Here is a 21960-nt window from a genome sequence, read left to right on the forward strand (position 1 = left end):
CTTATGATGTGTAAAATGCAATCTGAACTGACATCTCTATGGTAAGGCTTTGAATTTTTATATTTTAGAGAAAGATGTTCTCTCAAAGCTCAGTGAATGCTACTGGCTTCAGTTCACCACATTGTCAAGTGAGAATATATCTTTTGGGAAAATATCGGTCAATAACCCTTTCTGTCATCCTATACTAAATGTCAATAGTGAATGTCTTGGTAACATGAAACACTGAAGGACTATTAATAGGATATTTGTTTCTTTGTATATTCATAACAGGAAACGTTAGACACAAATTATATACTGTAGAGGTATTGTAGCAATTTGTATAAAAGCTACTCACCTACTGTTTAAAATGTTCTTGCAGACCTACAGGTATGATTCAGCTGTCTTATGTTACAACCCAAAGTATTTTTGGCCTTTGCTTTCATTCAGAATTTCATTTTATGATTGGTTAATAGGTATTCAGTTAATCTGTCAGTACTTATTTTTTTGCTCATGTTATCCCTGAAACTTATTTCAAATCATATAGAGGTTATAGTACCACCTTACAGGAACAAACAAAACAAACCAATAAAAGACATTGCTATAATCAAAGATTTTCTGAAAAAAAATCCAACAAACTCAAACCAAAAACACCCAACAACGCAAGGCATTTTAAAAGCATATTTTTAACTGGTAAAGCTTAGCAGAACAAGGTGATTTGTATTTCCAAAATCCTTGGATATGCCTTCTAATCCATGGTACCATCAAATTTACCTGTTTGTTTCTGAGCTGAATAATTGTGTGTGCTGTATAATCTATACTTGGTATTTTGTACCATTGCTTGTTCCTTCATTCACACTGTTTCTGCATGGAAAGAAGCCTCAGAATCAACTAAAATAGAATGATTAGAACTTGGCCCTTAAAAACATTAATTGTCCAAGCAGTCTGACATCACTGTTGTGGAGGAAATTTGATGCATTAAGAAATGAACATGTTACTTTGCTTGCACACACTCGAAACTAAGATACTGTAATAATTACAGCATCATCATAGCTTGTATAATTCTTTGTTCTCTGCTTGCCTGTTAGCAGCCAAGATTTAAATTGTGCTTGTGTTCCAGTGACTGACTTCAAATTCCCATCAACTACTGCCTCATGTAGCAGTGATGCCTTGTATCAGCTGATAAAAGGCCATCAGGGCAACGGTATTTTTCCCTCTGAATTGCTCAGGATCTGTGAGTAAGGATGTCTGAGTCCAGCACAAAGAAGGTTAAAGGCAGGTGGAGGACCACACTTCTCTGCACTTCAAGATTTTAGGCCTGTCTTGATGGAGGTATGGTGATGACATAGTGCTACTATGGGAATTGTAACTTGAAGTGAGCACTCATTAATCCCACTTATCTCTGTAGGATTTAGATCAAGATTTGAACTTCTTTTTCCTGGGAAAAAAGTAGACTGTAGGAAACACCAGAGAGAATGTTCAAACTATTGCTATTGCCTGCAGCATCTTTCACTCTCAAAATAGAAAGAGTGAGACTCCCTGAAGTGCCCTTGCAGGCTGCTGCCTTTGGGCTTATGGTCAGTTGATGTGTGGTTGGTTGAAAAGGGATTTCTGCCAAGCTTTAAAAACCTAACTTATATTGAGGCAGCTATTTTGAAAATGGCTCCAGAGCTTTGAAAATAGCTCTTCATGCTACTTTGTGGCTGAAGTTTTTCATTTCACAGTAGTACCGATTTGGCTAAATTGTGTGAAGTTGTGTGTGGAAACATTTAGGTTTCACTTTGTCTTAATGTTTTGCCCTCCATGTATGTGTGCAAGGCAATGCAGGGTGTCAGGTCAGATCACATTCTCTTCTGAATTGGGAAGTTCTTATTTTTAAAGATTGTTGATAATTCCTGCTGAGCTTTGGTTTCCCACTTTCCTTTTCTCTATCTCTCTCTCTCTCTTTTTTTTTTTTTTTTTTTTTTTTTTTTTTTTTTTTTTTTTTTTTTTGTGTAAGGATGCTTCTTTGGGATGTGCATGTGTCCTCTTAGCTGTGTTTGATCTGACTAAATTTCTACAGCGTTTTTAAAAGTGCAGAACACATTAAAATCTTGAGTAGTCTTTAACAGGTGTGTAATGTCCTGAGGTTTTATGGGAGTCCTAAGTAGAGTTACCTTGAGCCATTTTGTTCTGGATTCTGCATGTCCTGATCTTTTTCTCCATCAGAAAGAGCCCAGTACACATTTACACACCATCGTGCCTTGATGTTAATCACTACAAGTAGTCACGAGAAAGTTATTTAGGGTCTGTGTTCATTCAGTTTGCGTTTGTGGTTGGCAGCACTGAATAAGGTGATGCATCTTCTCTGTGGATTGTGCTGAGGCCACTGGTTTCACTGCAAGTATGCTGAACAGATGGCACTCCTTGTAAAGCTGAGGTTTAACTCCCCAATTGTTCTCAGTGATGCCTTCAAGCAACATTGTTGGTTAGGACTGTGCCTCAGGAGGTGCTGGTACCTACTGGTACTGTGCTGGTGCAGGTTTTATGAAGCTCGATGGAAGTGACTCTTGTAATCCTACTGGAATGCCTCTGTAGTTGTATCCTAGCCCTATAGTTTCCCTTCCTGTTGAAGACCTTGGTAAAATGATTAGCTGAGATGAAAGGCTTTGCTGCCTGGGACATTTATCTGTTAATGCAGAGGGTGATGGGAGAGTGTGGATGTAGGGGTAGCTGAGCCATGCTGATGCAGGGTGGGCTGCACTTCATGAGAGGCTCCTGAGGAGCACACTGGAACATATTTCAAATTTGTATGTCTTCCCAGCTATAATTGCTCAGATTCGTAGACCCCCTGGGGAAGCTGCTTAATTTAAACTATCTGCTTTCTCTTTTCTGAGAATGTAGGTTTTTGTAGCTTGGAAGCCCCATAGTGCATCATGTTATTTCAAGAACACAAGCTCTAGCAATATTAATGTAATGTGAATTATTCTCTCGTGCGAAAAATACCTGCTACGAAGTAAAAAAAAAAAAAAAAAATCATAATTTTTAAAAAAGAAATTATGAATTATTTGCCATGACCAATGGGAGAAACATAGGAAAACAGCAACTAATTAAAAGGTCCTGAAACAAGAGGAGGAATGTATTGTGTAACACTGTCTCTTAGCACATGTCACTAGAAATAGGCCTGAGGAGCGGATCCTTCCATCAGTAATGTTACAGTAATTGTGAGTGCATGTGGCCTCTGCTTAGCAGCAAAGAAGGGCTTAGATGTTCTTTTTTGGGGCAAAATTGCTGTCTTGGTGGGGTTTGTCTGTATAGGTGTTCTAAAGGTAGTTGTTATATTAATTTAGACTTGTTCTTTCTCATGCAGAACATGTGTCCATTTCCATGCAATGGAATGGCTTTTTAAAAATGTTTGTCCAAATTTATAGCCCAAAATGTAAGACCACAAATATATTTTGTTAAATGTTTAGGTTTGGAAATAACTCCTAAGTGATGTATCATTCAATTCCAGTGAGAAACAAGTGATTTCATCTAATGTTGTGTCTAATCTAAAATTTGCAGTGAAGCAGTTCTGCAGGAAAATTAGCCCTGAAAATGCCATTCTTGGGAGCTGTTCTTAAATCTAATTGGGAAAGAAATGTGGTAGTATTCAGCTTTTCCTGTTTTGTGCTGAAGAGTATTAGAGTTTGACCTCAAAATCCAGTGTTTCAATAAAGTCATGTTAAAGTTTAATGAATTTAAAATGCCTTTCATCTTGGTTTGAAAGAACAGCAGAATTTGAAATGTTAAGCTTTCTGTAGAATATTTCATTTTCCTGACAGGTCTGCGTGTGACAACCTTTTTCCAATCTTCCCTGTTTCTCATATTTTTCTACTTTGACTCAGGTGACTTGATCTCACCTATAAGAAACCCAGACTGCTCTGTGATTAAGAAGTACTGCTGTGATGGGTCTGGGTTTTTTAAAGTTATTATTTTTTCCACCTTTCCTTCTCTATAATTCTCATTTGTTTTGACTCCTCTGTTCTGCAGCTTGTGCTCTGTCCTCTCAAACTGGTCTGTGCTACTTTCACCTTCTACATTTGCCTTCCCCTCCCACTCGTATTTTCTTTTCCTGCCAGTGCATCTGTTTCCTCTTTCACTTCTTTCCTGATGCTCTTTCTTCCGTTCAACTGTTTCCCCTGCCCTGTTGTCTTCACTGTTCCTGTTGGCTTCATCCCTCTGCAGCTTGTCTGAAATGTGTTTCCTACATGGATAAGAGCATATCTCCTCCGGAAGCTGCGTGGATGAGCGTGTTGGGCATGGAGGCTCTGGTGGAAGTTATGCTTTTAGGACCAGTGAAAATGGGATTTAAGAGAACACACAGTGCTTGACCAGCAATCTCATGTTGGGCTGTTTTAAACTGCTTTTTAATGCACTTTTGATAGATGGTGATTGCTTTGCTTTTACCCATTGTTTATAAAATTTCTGTTGCCTTCCTGCTGTAGTCAGAGCTTTGTAACATATGCGAGGGTGTCCCCAAAATTTTTTTGCTGCTTTGCTCCAGTGACTGGGCAGATCACTCTGGTGGAGTGATGCGGATAAAAGCTAGTGCTGGCAGCCTGCAGGGTGAATCAGACTGGAAACTTTTCAAAGGCAGCAGCACTTGTTTCCTGCCCTTGCCACCAACCTCTGGAGGTTTGTGCCACCCCATGCCAGTGCTTAAGCAATATTATTCTGTGGTTGTGTCCTGAGGGAGCATGTGGGGATGGGAATGGTAGTTATTTTTAACCACTTCTCAGATTGATCTTCAAGGTTGCTTGCAAGGCAGAAATTGCCAGTCCTGCTAGCCAGAATGTTCATCTTGCATCTCCTTTGTGCTGGACATCAGTCTCAGTGGTTTCTGTGTCTTTCCAGTGAATTCTACTCACTCTTCAGAGGCTGATACTCATGATAATTATATTTCTGCTTCCCAGACTCACTATTTACACTCAGAGTGAAACAACCACTACACTGATTGTATTGTGAGATACAAGTTACTACACAGCGGTGTCTCTGAGGGCTTAACTATTAAGTGAATAGTTTGTTTCTTCAGGTTTCTGCAGTTTTGCTTGTTTGCTCTCATGGTCTTCATAGGCCTGGTATAATTCAAGGAAGTTGCAGGCAGAGAAGTGGGAGATGCCCAGCTGGTTATTCCATGGAAGTGGATGTGCTGTCAATGAAAGCTCAGGACGGTCAAGGCATCAGTGACCAGTAACTGTTCTGTAAATGTTCACCTTATTTCTCTGCTTGAGGCTGAAGCAGTTCAATGTTACTATTTGTAGTTATTTTTTAAAGGTTTTCATGGGACTAAATGAATTTTTTTCATGCAGTTTCTCGTTTTAATGGAGAACATGCATTTGAAGAGTAATTTTTGTCATATTCATCCCTTTATGCTGGCTGATGCTATGGTTTCATATAATTTGAAGTACTAGAGCAGCTTTAAACTATTTGTTTCATGATGAGATACTGATGAGAACTTAATCCAGGTCAATGATTTTTGTACTTTAGTATTGGATCTTAATCCAGGTCAGTGATTTTTTTACTTTAATATTGGATCTTTCATAACTTGTGAATAATTTGCCTCAGATACCCTTTCAGAACCGAAATATGCTGCTGTGAGGAAGTCCTTTTGCTTAGTTTTCAATCATGCTTTCCTCATCAAAGTTCTCATTGTAAAGTCTAGCCTGCTCTTTTATGCTTCCTTTAACTTTCTTTACTGTAATAATTGTGAGAATGACTTTAACCAGGGAAAGTCCTTTTAAAATTTGTTCTACTCTAATTTAGTCATATTCTTTTCCAACTGTTACAATTTCTCTGTATTTTCTTACCAATCATTAGTGTCCCAGGTGAAAAATAAACTTAGGGATCTTGAGAGGCTATAGATTTCCCTGGGAAGACATATGATGAACAAATAATTTGTGTGAGGTGTTTTTTTTTCTCTCCCTCAACTGGCTTGGAAATGGGTATGATTTTTTTTTTTATATAAAAACTTTATAAAATTTTCATAACAGTAGTCACTGACAAAAAGAAGTGATTTTCATATTGTTGTTTGGATGTCCTTGGATTTCCTATGTGTGCTCTTCAGTGTCCTGTATTGTATATACAAAATTACACCTTTAGCAGACAGTAAGTTGACTCGTTTTGACAGATAAGGAAATGGGACAATTTACTTTTTGCTAGTTCTCTGCAGCTGTCAAAAAAATTAATCAGAAATACCCTTGAGTGGCAAGGCATACTGGTACTGAAATGGTAATGACATTGGTAATGGCATTTGAACCAATTTATTGGTGCCTCTGCCATCCTTAAAGAGTCATTTTCCCTGTGAATTACAGTGAACAGATTTGTACGAACTTCAAGTTGTGTTTATTGATGGCGGGGTGTACACCTGACAGGCTTTAGCAGTAATGTGGGTGCCTTTGTCTCCTCCAGAGAGAGAGAGCTCCTTTATGCCCTGAGGACACTCTTGAAGCAAGTGGGAAGATTTGAGCAGAGAGGCTGTGGGAGAGTTTGTCAAGAATTTGCGTGGAGGTTTTTGTGTCCTGGTGGGGTGGCCTCTTGCTGGTGGCAGATCTGGACAGATTTTGGTAGAGCCGTGAGTCACGTTCAGAGGATCAGTTCGGTCACTTGTGTGTGGCACAGCTGTTTTCAGCCATGGAACAATGAGTCACAAACTTGTGAGTTTCCAGTCCTTGCTAAAGAAAATACCCATGTGTAGGTGCTGTTGTGGTTTCGTTTAGAAATAAGTGAGCGGTACAATAACTAAATAATTAGATTGACTAGGTCAAGTACTTACTGTATACTGATTTCTGCTTTTTTTTAAAGAACACATATTGAGGAGTGGCATGTTATTGTCACAAATGGAAAAATGCTTATTTCTGAAAAAAGTGAACAGGATCTGAATACAAATATTTTCTGAATCATATAGTCAGAAAATTGGTTGCAAGGGTCTATTCTAATTGTTTTGCCTAATTACTCTCCTGTCCTTGTTTCACGTAACCTCACTTATTCTGATCTATTAAAAGGCTGTTGCTGAATTATTTTTCTGTCTAGTTGTTCACACTAAATTATCATCTTGAAACAAACGAAACAAATTTGTTTTCTGTTACATGGACCCCATGCTGCTATTCTTATTTGACTTAAAGGCAAGGATCAGCCTTGCAGTATTGTCACGTCCATTTTCCTGTTGTTGCTTCGCCAGTGCTGAGAACCATCTCCATAGAGAGGCAGAGGAAGGAAGATCTGTCATTGTTATAAATTCCCAGTTACAAATTGCATATATATTGATTTTGTTATTCATTCTAATCTTGTCTCAATAAGCTATTATGCCTTTTAGAAGGTAGTCACTAATCCAGGATCATACTGTGTTTTATTTAGATTTCGTTTTATTTAGCTGATTAGTCTGTAGAACAAAACAATACTAAACAAAACCAGACATAATACTAGGTTTTCTAGACAAAATTTAGGCTTCCTAGACATTCTTACAGCTTAGCTCCAGTGTTTGCTGTGTTCAATATGTTATTTAAAAAAACCATCTAAGGAACCATTTGTGTTGAAGTGATGTTCTGTTAGGCAATTAGTAAGCTGATGCTTGTTCAGAGGCCTGGAAGTATGTTACAGCAGCTGCTTGTACTGCTTCTGTATGTGTACTTTTGTATAATAGATTTAAAAAAATATTTGCCTGTAGCTTGCAGGCAGATGCTTTCACTGTCCCTATGTTAGATTGCATGTTTTCCTTTATGTATGCACTAGTGCCAAAACCAGTTATGGGTTACTGCTCATGCAGAAATTTTTAGCCATGACAAGAGTGACTGTTGATTTTTATGTAGATGTGTGTAAATAGCCAGTATCTTGCTGTGATTTTGGCATCCCTTTAAAAACCTAATGTTGTTGGTGATACTACATTTAAGATGACAGGGATATATTTATACAACCAATTTAAATTGTGCTGTTCTATCATGTACTGCTGCTAAATTACTAAATATTTAATTAATTCATTCTACATGCTTGACCACCTCAGATTTTAATAGGATTAATTTTATGAAGAAAACAGGATCCAGCTTTCTTCACTAAGTTCAAAGACCAGCAGAGCACTGAATGGGGACCTCCTAATTTAGTGGTTCTCAGGTTGCCTTTGTAGATTGTTTTTTCTGGCACTGTTGTGTATTTGTCTTGTAAATTTAGGAGATCCGAAAATACAAGCATGAAACTAACAGTGATTTACACAGCCCTTCTTTCAGGAACAAGGAGTACCTTTTACAGGTGCTTTTAAAATGCTTCAGGAAATTAGGTTCTCATGAGGTCACCAATATGCATGCAGTGCTGTTCTGAAGTCATTCAGCTGTGAGTCAGTAGCATAAAGACTGGAGTTCTTCACTTTAAAAAGATCTGTAACACAGTTCATCTACGGACACTTGGAATAATGTGCCAAAACTCAAGGCATATTGCACTTTAATAATTAAAATGATTATTTTCGTGCAGTGTTCTGTAGTTCTCTTCCCAAGGCGATTGTGTAGCAAGAGAGTAGAAACATCTGGTGGCAAGATACTTGAACTTGACAAGGTATTGATGGCAGAGTGCCTCGAGTGGTTATTGAGGCGGGGCTTTCATGTGTGTGACGTCTTCTGCTCCGTGCTCTAAACAGCTGCCCCTGGGCTCCATCAGCACCCCAAGAGTTGTGCAGTCTATATTGCAGGAACTGCCAAGACACAGGAACAGTAAAGCTTCTGCTGGTATGGCTGGGGGCCTTTTGCACTTCAGGCATCTGAGGTTTGAGGCTCAGTGGAGACACTAAGCTTGCTCTGCATCTTGGGCTTCATGCTGCTCTCGTGTTGAAAAGGCAGCTTTCCTGTGTCATCTTTTATGGTCTCCCATGGACTTTACCTGCTGAAGACTGTGCAACAGATCTTTTCACAATTATGTTGGGTTCTTTACTGAACCTGCTTTCATGTTGTTTATAGTGAGCTGTTTGAAACAACTATCTGTTTTCTTGATTGGATTGCAGAAAAATTTGATATTAGTATCTTAAGACTCAGTGCATAGTATGGTTCAGTAATGCAGACTTCTCACTGGTGCTCACATTTAAAACCCCAATTGTACTGCATCAAATTGCTCAGCAGACTTAGAGCTTAGATGATGCTAAGTTGTACCATGCTGCTCAGGTTTCAAAGTATTTGATTTATTCACAATTTGATTATTTTAGGCTATTTAACAAATACTCACTTGTGCTCTAGGATTTTAATTTTTTTTCTTTTCATATTTCCATAAATCTTCATTTTCATGAGACCATGCTCATGATTGTTTTACTCTGAGATACCAAATTGCCATCCTTTGAAATGAAGTTTTGGACCATTTCTTGGTGTACCTCAACTGTTATTGTGAGACGAGGTATCAGTATGATTTAGCTGTCACATGAAATGGGACACATATAGCAGTGGCAGATGAATTTCTGTGAGCATCCGCTTACTTCCCTCTGCTGAGATAATCACAGCTGTTAATTCATACTAGTGGAAGTAGGTATTTATGCAATTTTGACACATCTCCCACACAAATTTGGGTTGCCTTCAGTGGTGTGTTTCATTTTGGCAGACGGCTTGGAGTGAGTGAATGCAGCCTTTTAGACAGCAAGTGCCTATGATGGTGTACAACTGGAATGCTTTATGTCAGCTTAACCTTTCTTTCACTGTTTGTCAGCCTTTTTAAGGAAGGAAGCCTACTGCAGCTTCACAAAGATTCGTCTGATTTTAGGTTGGTGGTGTAAATTAAGATTCTAAAACTTACCAATTCTTGCATTATACAGATGCCTCACTTGAATCCCTTTATTAGGAGGGTTCCGTGTCACTGAGAAAATGAAGCGCAGTTTGCCTAACACTGGCTGGATCTCAGGACGACACGGTGGAAAACAGTTGTGGGTAAAATGATGTTGGTTTCTTAATTTTTCATTTTGTATTTTAACTGCCCTTTTCCTCAGAATTTTTGGAACTCTTAATGTTTTTTTGTCCTTTTTATCACAGGAATTGCAGCTGTGGATCAAACCACAGTTTCATCTACTTCAGTATCTCATCATCAACATCCGGACCAGATTCTTCAGAACAGTAGTGTGTTCCCATAGGTAGCAGTGGAGGACATAGTACCCTGGGAATTTTGCAAAATGCATGTGCTGAAGCTTGTTTTGTGCCCCAAACATTCATTATGCTGTAATGCATTATGGCTCATTATGCCATTGCAGTCTGCTGCACAGGCCACAGTACTCCAGTAATCTGTAGTTGTGGTCTTCTGTTTTAAAAGGCATGTAATAAAATGAGAGGTTCAGACAAGGGCAGTAGAAGTTTTCAATTGTAGCAAACAAACAATAGAAAATGAAGAATTTGTCAGCTTTTGGCAAGAGGCAACATAATGGGGGGACTAAGAGAGGCCTGAGAAAAGAGAAAATTATGTGCTACCCTTTCCAGTGTGGAAACAGAGCGGGGATGTCCAATGGCAGTGCTAGGTAGCACTTTTGAGATGGCAACTGTATGGCACTCAATGTAGGAAGGATGGCATTTAGTGGCAGGTCAGTATGTTGAAGCTTCAAAGAACATCACAAAGTGTAAAAATGTAGTCAGTACACTGTACAACCACTGAGTTTTTTTCCTCCGATCCTGCAAATTTACTTTTGGAGTTTGTTTTCCATTCATGGCTGTTCCCACAGGTTTGTGGTTTGGACTTCTGGACTTACCTGTTCTACTTACTTGACTTGCAGTCCTTGAGAAGTATTCTCTGAATATATTGGAAACCCCTGTCCTTGCCATAGAGAGCATGGTCTAATAAACTGCAAACCTGAAGTGACACACCAGCAAAAAATAGAACAGTAGATTTTTAAAATAGGTAACTAGAGGACAGTCAGATTCATAGTGGGCAATTTGTAGAGAGCTGTACTTGCCTCCTTAAGGTCTTGCTGGGAATTTATTCCATAACCTTAAGAGTTTGGAAAAGAATACACATGCAATTGAAGAAAACATTTAAAGTATTTAAGGAATCATGCACGTTAACACTAATGACTGTTAATGAGAATATTGCTCCTTCCTTGTGGAAATCAAAGACCAAGTACATGATCTGTATCTGCTGGTAAGAAATGGAAAAGCATAGGAGTTATTTGGGCTAGGTTCACCTTTAATAGGAACTGACAACCCTGTGTAGGTCATCGGCATACCTCTGCCCTCCCTAGTTGTGTTGATTTTCCATGCAGGATTCCGTGCTGACAGCTTTTGAGAATATTTTAAGTGCTTAGAAAAGAACAAGTTAGTACATGCTAACTTAAAAATGCTCTTGAATCCACACTGTAGGTGTTTGTTGAGGGATTACATAGTCGAGGTCCAGGCCTGTGTTCAGGGCACTACAGCCACAAAGGAGATCCAGCTCAGATGGTGTATTCAGTGGTGTTACTTTTAGGTGTGAGGTAGAAGTAAGTGAAAGAAATTGTGTTTCTGTAATGGAGCTGAAGTCAGGTGTGGATCCCCTGACAAATTCTCTGCCTTTAGCTTATGTGGCAGCTTTTTGTCACACCTTCATAGTGTTCCTTTAGGGCTCACCCCCAAATTAATTTCCCTTGCACAGGTATAGGGAAAGTAAGAGGTTTTCTCATGTTACTGTGCTAACATTAGAGATGTGGTAAAAACCAGGCACAGTCATGAATAAAAGATACCAGGATACAATGGAAGCAGCTTTTTCGTGTGCCAAGCTGACAAGATGGAGCAGATGTGTTGGGTGTTCTGTTTTGCACAGATGTGAAGATCTGTGTTTCATACTGATGCTGTAAGGTTTTTAATGGTTTCAGTGTGAATACAACTTTTGTTTTTTTCTGACTGTAAAAACATTGAGACCTAATAAGTTTCCGGCTCTCCATTCCTTTTGCTGTTTAAATGTATCAGTTAAGGTGGAGGCTTTAGGGCTCCCCCACCCCTATAATAAGTTTAAATCCTTTAGGTAGGTATAGGTTTTGAGGTTTCTGACAACTGCTAATATTTCACCAACTAAGTTGAAATCTGAGTGATTAGAAAACCTGTGTTGGGAGCAATAACATCCAAGTAGGAAATCACTGTTCTTAACAGTTTTGCCATTTACAGAAACAGTTTTCCATGTCACAATTGTAAATACACCTTATGGCACAGTGACTACTGTTTTTAAATGGCAGTTTCATAAACAGTTTTGCCTGGAGCATTTTAACATCAAAATTTTAACACATTATTTTCTCGTGTGTGGCTTTTTTTTTCATGTCTTGCACAATGTAATCATTAATGAGTCAAGTGTTTTACTATTTTAGTGCTCTTTGCTCCAGGATCTCTCTTCCAGTCTATTTTGATTTTCTTTTTTTTAAACTGTTGTTTTAATGTGTGTCTGTCCCTTTCCTGTTCCTTTTCCTGGGGTTCTCTTTTCATTTCCCTCTTGCTGTCTTCCTTCTATTCATGTTTTCCTTTAGGACTATTTTCCATTTGCGATCCTTCTTTTTACATTTGCTTGTAAAACACTCAGATTTTTCTCGAAAGACATTTTAGAGGTGCAGCTTTGGGATATAAGACAGATAGGGCTACTTATTTGAAAAAGAAACTAAGCACAGGAACTCCCTAGCTAATTTCTTTGAGCTTTACGTGCTTCGCAGTGTGTTCAAGTTGCTGTTTTTTTGACAAGATAGTGCAGAATAGATTTAGTTAAGTCTTGCTAGTGGGGAAAAAAGGATTACTCTAAAAACTGCCCTTTGCAATAGGATGCTGTCCTGAGTTCTCCTACTCCTGACTCTTGCCAATTACACTTAAGGAATTCCTGTAGTCAGGGCTTAATGGTCTAAGTATTCCCATGTATTGCCAGTTTCATGGCTTGTGGGGGCACTTGACTTAAGGGACACAGAATTTCAATGTTTCTTTGCCCTCACTTGCTCAACCAATGCTATAATGCCAAGGAGAGAATCAGTAATGCATAACAAATCCTGGACTCCTTTCCCTGCCCTCTATTCACTCTGTATCAGTATTAATAGAAGTGGAGCATCCTTTGTGCTCTCTCAGCTTTTTTTCAAGTTTCAATTTCCATTTTCTTTCTTTGAAGCACAGAGAAGAGCAAACGTACATAAACAAAACTTCATACTCAAGCCAAAATGCAATAGACACAATTGAATAGTAGTCAGTTAGGAATTTTAAGAGCTTTCCTATGAATATTTAATTACTACATTAACTGAGCAAATAAAGAACATGCTATTAATATTCATAGTGTTGGTAGTGGTTCAGAGGAATTTAATATGTTTTATAGTTCATACAGCATCTTGTGTTGTACAAGCCTTCAAAGAATACCCACATCTGGAAATGTAATAACACTACAGGTCTCCCTTGCTGCTCCTTAATCCTATGAATTAAGGAGTGTCTGTTGCTCTTTGCATAGCACATTTCCTAGGAAAATTCTTCAGTTATGTAATGGTATCAGAATCTTAAGCAACTCTACAAAGAGCTCAGTGTGGTGTCTCCTCCCTATTTATTAGTGTACCTGCTTTGTGGCTTTTTGAGAGCAAAGTTTGGGAGGTATTTAACATTTGCCTGGTTTTCTTCTGCTTAGAGCTTCAGAAATATTGATCCTCTGAATGATTGGGGTGGTTTGCAGAACAGGAGGTCAAATGCAGAATGTAAAACTGAATTCCTTTGATGTGAGTGATGTGTTCTTCCTGTGTCTGTTAGTTTCTTTTTTAAACGTAATTTGCAAGTTAATAGATTTTATCTAAGACTAAGAAAAAGAATAATGCTTACTTGCCTGGTAGCTTCCATTTGCTTATTGAAAATAGGAAAAAACTCATCCTCTCATGTTGACTTGGTCTTTAAATTTCTTATGGCCCTTTTGCCTTCATTTAGTAAGATTCCGCTTTAAAGATATTTCCAAGAAAAGCTGCGTACATTTGAACAAGAAAAATGTTACAAATGCCATTCTGGAGTATGATATTGCTCTTTTCTCTCTTGCTGGCTTATGAAAAGACATTAATAGATGTTGAATTAAGACTTCATCAGTGGGTCCATACTTCACTTACAAATCCTTGCAGCTATTTTTGCTGCATATAGTGATAATTACTGCTTTTGGCAGAGCAATCTAATCTAATGTACTTTGACTGCTGAAATCTGTGAAGAGCCAGGAATGATTTCTGTGTTGAATTGTTAACCCTGACTGTACAATTCTGTCGGTACCACAATGGTGCTTTGTCTAATTATCTAGTAATCTGCTGTTAATTAACATACAGATAGCAAAAAAAATTAATTGTGACATCTAGTAGAAGTATAACATGCTCCCTCTTTTTGGGATTGTTTTGTCAAAGATGGCATGTGTTGGGGAACTGTCCAGCCTGGCTTATGGAAAGGAGCTCTTGATATGTGAGGAGCTGTGTCTCTAAGTACCTGATTTTCTCCCTTTGTTGGATGTAGTTGAAAGAATTGTAAGGAAGCTGGAAGTTTCCTGTGCACGCACACTGTGCAGAAGCTGATGAAACCCTTGGATCTTTATCTCTAGTTACTGTTGCTCTTTTATGTGTGTAGGTTCAAGGTACAATTTTGGTCTTGCTGCTGTGTTCCTTTGCTATTGTTACAGGATCTTGACGTGGTCACTAAAGGTGATGGTACTGTTTGCTCACAGTAGCCAGTTCTAGGATCTGTCTCAAATTTGGACTCAGCAGGATTTGAACAACATTTTTATGAGGTTTATGCTGCTCCTATCAGCACAGTTGTTGCAACAAATACCGAAACAAGTGAGAAGGCAAAAATCTGCAACCCTCAGGGCATTAATCAACTTCTTGAAGGAAGTTTTGAGGAGACAAGTTCTGTTTCGGTGCTTTCTTTCACTGAAACAACTTGCAGCTATCAATCTTGGTGACAGAATGTAGAAAAGCGATTCTTCCAGTTAAATCCATTATGGAAATTTTCACATTTCTCCTCTTGTTTAACAGGTACAAGTGCAGAATTTTCCTTTTTGCATATATTCTCAGGAACAGAGTAGAAATAAAAATGGGGGATTCCCAGCTAATCTGTTCTCTTCATCATTCCAGGAACAGATAGGAAAGGTCAGGAGCTCATCTTTTGTAGTAAGCACTGAGAGTGTAGAAAGAGCATTTAAGTGTTATGGCAATTGTCTGCTCTTCTGTTCTTTTGACTTCTATTCTTGTACAATTCTGCTCTTCTAAGAACAGAAAGAACCAATAGAAAAATCTCACATATTCACAAACCTGAATGTGCTTCCTTGCATGTAACATCAGTATTTCACAAATTTAAAAAAAAAAGGCAATTGTACCTTCTGAGATCTGTGAATTGAGGCCAAATTTGCACCTCTTGTTGCTTTTTTTATATACCTGTTTTGAAAGTTGGGCCTTTCCTCAGCTATTTTTGCTATAACATGCTTACTGTAATGTAAAATGCTATTACTTTTTGGTTTTGCATATATGGCTCTTTAAAGACAAGGCAAAGGCAAATAGCTGTAGTGTGTAGTTTATAAAGTGCTGCCATTTAGAGGAGGAATAGGAGGGGAAGATTTCAGGACCTTCCGTGATTGACGTGCCTTATTTCTTCCACAGGAGATAAGGTGGATTTAGTGGGCAATGGGCTAAGCAGAGTCCCTTTTCTATGTTTTTACTCTTTTGTCATAGCTTCTACAGGATGATGGCTAGGAACAACTGGCCTCAGCCCTTAAGCAGTTATTGGGAGCCTCCTGAAGTCTGTGTGGGGCTGGGAACACAACATGCAGAAAAGCCAGTGAAGTGCAGTGATGCAGGAAGGGATGAGTATTCCATGTTAGCAAAAGTGAATCACAGTGGGGGGAAAAAACACCTTTCCTGTCACTGAATGACAGTGATCCAGTCTGGTTTTAATACCCATTATAGCCTAGCATCTGTTTAGACTGCCTTAGATAACTCAGACTTCAGCATGTTCCTAGTTTGCCTTAATGCAGTGTGGATGTCTGCTCCAGACACAAGGGAACTGCCAGCTTCCCAGGCTTGTGACTAAATATCTGTGCTTGTGACTCAATCATCATAATAAAAAGGAGGTGGAAGTTGAAACAAATACAAATAGCTTTTTTCCCCCCTTGCCACTATTGGTAATTAAAATAACAGAAAAAGTGAATTAGAACTCTGTTTTTCCTGAATACTTGTCATTTCTTGGCCTTTCAGTTTTCACTCGCCTGACTGGTGTTGCTATGTTGGAATTTCATTAAATGTCTTGTGGCACAATTTGATCTTCAGAGCTCTTTGTGTTGGTTTCTGAACGCCTGTAGAAGTGCTTTTAGTACAAAGGATACATCTAGATACTGAATATTATGGCCTGCATCAAACAGACCTTTATTCCATTGAAGTACTTCAGTGCCAAAATACATTTTTTGAGAAATACCTCTTACATTATGGGAATAGAGGTTATATGATTTTCCCCTCCCTTTTTTCTTTTGCATTTCATCTTTCACTTCATTAAAGGTCTGGTTAGAGAAATCAGTCTTCCCTGTGGGCAGCTTCAGCCTTGCCTGTGCTTTTAGTATCTAATTAGTCATTTCTATTCAGAACCCTTTGTAAAATATTTCTATGCATTTCTGTCAGCGCACATAACCATGTTCTGTGTGGAAAAAGCCTCAAATAAATGTTTTTCTGTGAAGTGGCAAATATTGTGGGAGAAAACAGCATGCTCTTTCTGTGGAACCTGGCATAATTTGATTTGCCCACAGTCTTGCATTTAAAATTCAGACAAAAATAATCCTAATTATATAAACCGTACCCACTTTTTTAAGGTGGTAGACATACTTTATTTTTTTTTTCAAACTTGCTTGTCATTTCAATAAATGTTGTTAGTGCCTCTTGGAAAATTAAATTCAGTGCAGAATGGACCAGAGGCCACTAGAATATGTTCCATAAAAGCACAGTGGTTTATCACAGGAGTTACACTATTTCAGCAGCCCTGGCAATGGGGCTACATTATGGGTTTGTAGTCGTGAAACATTAGGATGCTTTAGAAATGTCTTCATAATCTATGGCTGTTAATATTGCAAAGTGTTTTCAGGCTCCTGTGCCGCAGTCACAGAATCACAGAATGGGGCTGGGTTGTGATTTCTGTCCATCTGTCTTTGGTGCTGGATATAGTCTCCTCTTAGGGCGTGCCTGTAGATCAGCAAGAGAGAAGTTGTATTTCTCACTAGGGTTAACTTGTTTTGTACTCATGGCTTATATCCCCCTACTGCAATATTTTACTGATCTGTGTACTGAGAGTTCTGGTCTGCTGTCTCCTAATATAGCCGTGCAGTTTAAAAAGGGGTGAAAAAATGCGTCATTAACTATTCCAAGGGAATGTTTTTAGGTTGTGGGTTTTTTCTTTTTTTAATAAAGAGAAAACAGTTCTTGTACTGAAAGACAGTGATTCCTGTGGAGGAGACTTTGAGTGAGGTTTAGCTCTCCTTGCATCTCTGAAAACTGGGTACCCAACTGCTCTAATGATCTCCCTTGCCATGTGCAGAACTATGTTTTCTTTAGAAAAAGAAACGCAATGATGCTGTAGGTTTTCAAATATCCTGCAGGACTGTATTGGCTAATGAGAGCCTGCAGACTGATGGTGCCTTTCTCGTACTGCCAGCAAGGAGGGTTGTCTTTTATAGAACTTCCTAGATGTTAGCAGTAGGCTCTTTTTTAATTTGGAGGCTTCTCTTACTAATTTGTACATCTTGATAGAGTAACCACTGCGATAAAATTCGTTGTTTTCAATGAGGAAAACTGTTTCTTTAGAAAGTCGCAGTATAAAGTTTTGGATAGAATTCTGAACGTTTTCTGGGTAATTTAACCAAATAACTTTTCTGAAACATTAGCAGCATATAACAGGGGTTTTTAAAGACTTTTTCCCCCATATATTGTACTGCAAAATGAATTCAATTAAATATGAACATGCTTTTGGTTTTAGTAATTTCACAGCTTTATCCTTGTAGCTGCTGTGGTTAGCTTAGTAGTTAGTAATAAAAATTTCATTTTACAAGAGAAAACTGATGGATACTGAATAGGGCCAACTCAAACTCACTCAGCAGTCTCTGAACTTGCAGGGGGTTAAACTGTAATGTCAGGATACCTGTTCTGCTGAAGGCACTGCCTGGCACACACTCAGTGATGATGTGCTCCCATCTCAAGCACAAGTGGATTTGACAGATACTTACCATGTGGTTTCTAAAGCCTACAAGACAGGTTACTTGTTATACGATTATTGAATATTAGATCATAATTAGGTCAAACCTGTTTAACATAATGATACATGTTAATGAATTAGTATTTAAAAAACAAAAAAAGAGGGGCAGAGGAAGACAGGGGGATTAGATTTTTCTTTGGTGTTACTGTTAAAATATTCCAAAGAATTTAATCTACTACTTAGAGTGTAGGTGCTTAAACATTTCCTTAAAAACATGTGGGCTTGTAATATCTTGTAATATGCTTTCTAATCTGTTCAGATATAATTCGTACTAACAATAATTTTAACAAAAGGCTGATGTCAGAAAATGGCCTCCAAATTTAAAGAAATTTGAAGTAACTAGAAAAATCTTGTTGGAAAAATGCTGCCATCTTTATCTTATATTGTCGGAGACGTCTGTTAAGAATAGTTGGAGGGGTTTTGCAGAAGGGAGAGGACATCTTGTTTGTGAAAAACTGCTGATCCATTAAATGGTTCTTTTAGCTATATTAAGAGGCTAAATGCAACTCACTAAAATGCTCTTTAGCAAATCTAGGTCAGATTTTAGGCCCATGACAGCTCCTGTCTCTCCCTTAACTTCTTGCTCCCTTTAGAGGTAAACAATTTAATACAGCTGTAAGCTTTCTTTGCACTGGGAGACTTCAGCACTAACTAATAAAAGCTCAAAACTTAGGTTTCAAAAAGGCAGCTGGATTTTCCAGTGTGAATCATGTTTTCAGTGGTTTTGAGAACTTTGATGTAAGGAAATAGATGAGTATTTAAATATTGTGCCTTGGACAAACCTGGTGGCCCTTGATAGCTTTAAAGAAGAAGAATAAAAAATCTGGGGAAAAATACAGTAGAAAACAATCATACCTTTGTATGTGCCATCTTGTTTCTAAAGCTCATTTTAAAGACCAGCTCATTTTCTGATTCTTTCTGCCGTGTGATGGAGGAAGAAGCACATATGTTGAACATCTGTTGGCCTTCCAACCTTGCAATTTCAAAATTATAATCTTTGTAAAACCAGATAAGCGTGCCACATTGACTAAGTGAGCTAGACTGATTCTTAAAATTCCACTTGGCATAAAAGCAGTCTAGTATAAATGCAGTGTTCTCCTTGGACAGTTCAGTGTGTAGCCCAGTGATGACTGCCCCATGTGAGCTGGGAGACACATGCTGAAGAGGCTCTTTGGAAAGGGGGAAAATGGTGGAGGCTGCAGGTCCAGCCAGTACAGCTGGGGATCCTTACTGTTGATGAGTCCCTGGTCAGTCACAAGTGCTTTCCTGGGAGCTTTGGGTTGCACAGGGATGTTTTTTGTGATGCTTTGTGATGAGTTTTTTGGCTGCCCTGATGTCCACAACCATCTGCTGGAGCTGTCTGGTCTTGTAGCACCTCTGGTTGAATCAGTGCTTTCATATGTGGGCCCTTGCTGTAAATCTGGTCTGTGCGTGCTCTGCTTTTCCCGTGTCTCACTGGATAGTTCTGTAAGATGTGAAGTAGGGCTGCCTGTTGAATTGGTATGGCTGTGACACTCAATATCAAAATACTGCTTTGATCAAAACATATAGCGATTCTATAATCCATCCTAATATGAGTGATCCTCATGAATCCACTAAAACATGCAGAACTCTGTTGTAATATTGAGTTGCTGTTTCAGTACTTTAAAAATGCATATTCAAAGCATGGTGCGGGGTCCTTTGAAATGCTGCTGCCTATAAATATTGTATTTGCTTTTCAACTGTGACTCATAAGACTACAACAGCATCTTTATGAAGCTGATGTCCTCAGAAGGTGCTAGTACCTCACGGAGCTAGTTGTTATCAAGAGTGCATATTGCCCTTTTTAGCTATCCCTCTGAAGTTACCAGTGCTCTTGACAGTTACTGCCTTTTGGCTTGGCAAACAAAACAATCCACAGGAAAATGCATTAAAAGCCTTTTAAGGAGATCATTGTGGCAGAAGCTTTATTCTTTTTCAGACTCAGATGATTATCAATGCATGTGGATAACTTAAAGGGAAATAGCCTTTGATTCAGTACAGAAATCAAGGTGGTCTGAGGATCTTAAATCTCCGCTAGGTAAATTTAAATGACTTCGCTCCAAACTTCATCTGGTCCTGTACACCAGATGGAGAATATGTATTTGTAAAGTCTTTAGTGTGTGAGTGCACATGCATTCGTTACACATTCAAACTAGAATTTAACAGATGAAATGCTTGATTTATACATGAATAATAACTTTCACATATTAATATAATTTTCTGAGGTAACTTAGTTGTTTTGTTCTGTGCTGTCTGTAGGGAGCTGAAAAGAAAGTCTGTCTTTAGACTATTATGGATCTAGTAGTGTATTGTCACATCGTTTTTTTTTATGTAAAAAGAGAGAAAATAGTTCCTGTTCACAAAATGTCTACTCAAAATTTGGATAATGCTTTTGAGTCTGGAGAGAATACTTATGGCTGAATTAGGACCAGAGCATAGTGGAAGTGCTGACTTACAAATAATTGTATTGGTGAATTATACGGTGTGTTTGTGACCAAAGCGAGCACGTATATTGCTAATTTACTAATTTGACATTTAGTATTTCTGTTTTCTTTCCCCTAGTTTCTCTGCTTGAAGAATATAAGGACTTTTCTTTCGGCATGTTGTGAAATATTTGGAATGAAGAAGAGTGAACTTTTTGAAGCATTTGATTTGTTTGATGTGAGAGATTTTGGAAAGGTAAGGATGCTCCTGATTATATCCCAAGTAACATCTGTGTTCCGCTGCTTGCACATAGAAGACTTTTCTGGTGGCTGTGATACAGAAGTTGTGACTAATGGATGACCATTCTTTATGATAAACATAGTGGGGAAGAGTTAAGAAAGCAGAAAAAGTAGGTTTGTATTGGAGGGGCTAATAATGGGGAGTGAAAAATACTTGGCAGGAAAGTTCTCAGCATGTGAAAAGCCAAGATAAATGGTTTGAAAGATGCTGAGTTAAAGGGAAATGAAATGGAGGAAGATAAACTGTGGGCGAGTGCTGCCTGCTGAAATCACTTTGGCATAAGTCGTGTGGATTTGGAAACCCCGGACCTGTAGGTTGTGAGCCCATGTGGCATAGATCATGTTTCTTAACTCTCAGGTGCTTGAAATTCACTCAGATCATTTGCCCTTGTAAAGTTATTTTTTGACAGTTAGTTGTTTTTTTTTTCCTAGCCTTCTGTAAAGCTCAGACACAGCTATGGTAGGTTAATGTGACTATTCTAATTTACACGATATATTTACAGTATATTCTGTTAGTCTGATGACTTATTCTACATGTAAAGCTTTTTTTCCAGTCTGTTGTTCAGCCTCCTACATATCTGTTTGATCTATCATTGCCAATGTGTGTTTGGTTCAACTTCAGTTTCTGCTTTTGAGTCATAGTATCATTACCCTAATTTCACAGGAAAAGTCTAAAAATTACCTGAAGCAGCGCTAAAAATAGCTCTTTATTCAAATTTAGTATATCTTAGGCATTATTGGTTTTTTTAAGAGATCATAATTTTACTATCTGATTTTTATGTGCTGTTCTTTTTATAAATAGGCATAGAGGTAAAGATGATCTAAGATCAAAAATTAATCGGGGCTGCAGTATGATTGTTTGAAATGGCTCAGTGGTTATCATTAACCAAAATATCTAATTGTATGTCTCAATCTTTTGTCTGGTTTTAAGTTTTTTGAGCATTAAATCAGATAACCTGGTAATTCTGCCTGTTCTTCAGTTTTGCTGAACATCTTATCCTCATAACTCATATTTAAGAAAAAGCTTTTTGATAAAATATAAT

At 38.2% G+C, this 21960-nt stretch overlaps 1 protein-coding gene across 3 annotated transcripts in view; it reads left to right on the forward strand.

The window, feature by feature from the left end:
* The window catches only part of VAV3 (vav guanine nucleotide exchange factor 3), a 149073-nt gene that overhangs the window by 7430 nt on the left and 119683 nt on the right, over nt 1–21960 (forward strand). For all 3 annotated transcript variants that reach the window (XM_066192329.1, XM_066192331.1, XM_066192332.1), the window contains exon 2: nt 20757–20873. In XM_066192329.1, coding sequence (XP_066048426.1) covers nt 20757–20873 — 117 coding nt within the window. The remainder of the gene's footprint in view (nt 1–20756; nt 20874–21960) is intronic.

This window comes from Chamaea fasciata, unplaced genomic scaffold (genome assembly GCF_029207755.1).
Source record: "Chamaea fasciata isolate MVZ Bird 193981 ecotype frontalis unplaced genomic scaffold, bChaFas1.0.hap1 SCAF_10, whole genome shotgun sequence".
In the NCBI taxonomy this organism is placed as follows: domain Eukaryota; kingdom Metazoa; phylum Chordata; class Aves; order Passeriformes; family Sylviidae; genus Chamaea; species Chamaea fasciata.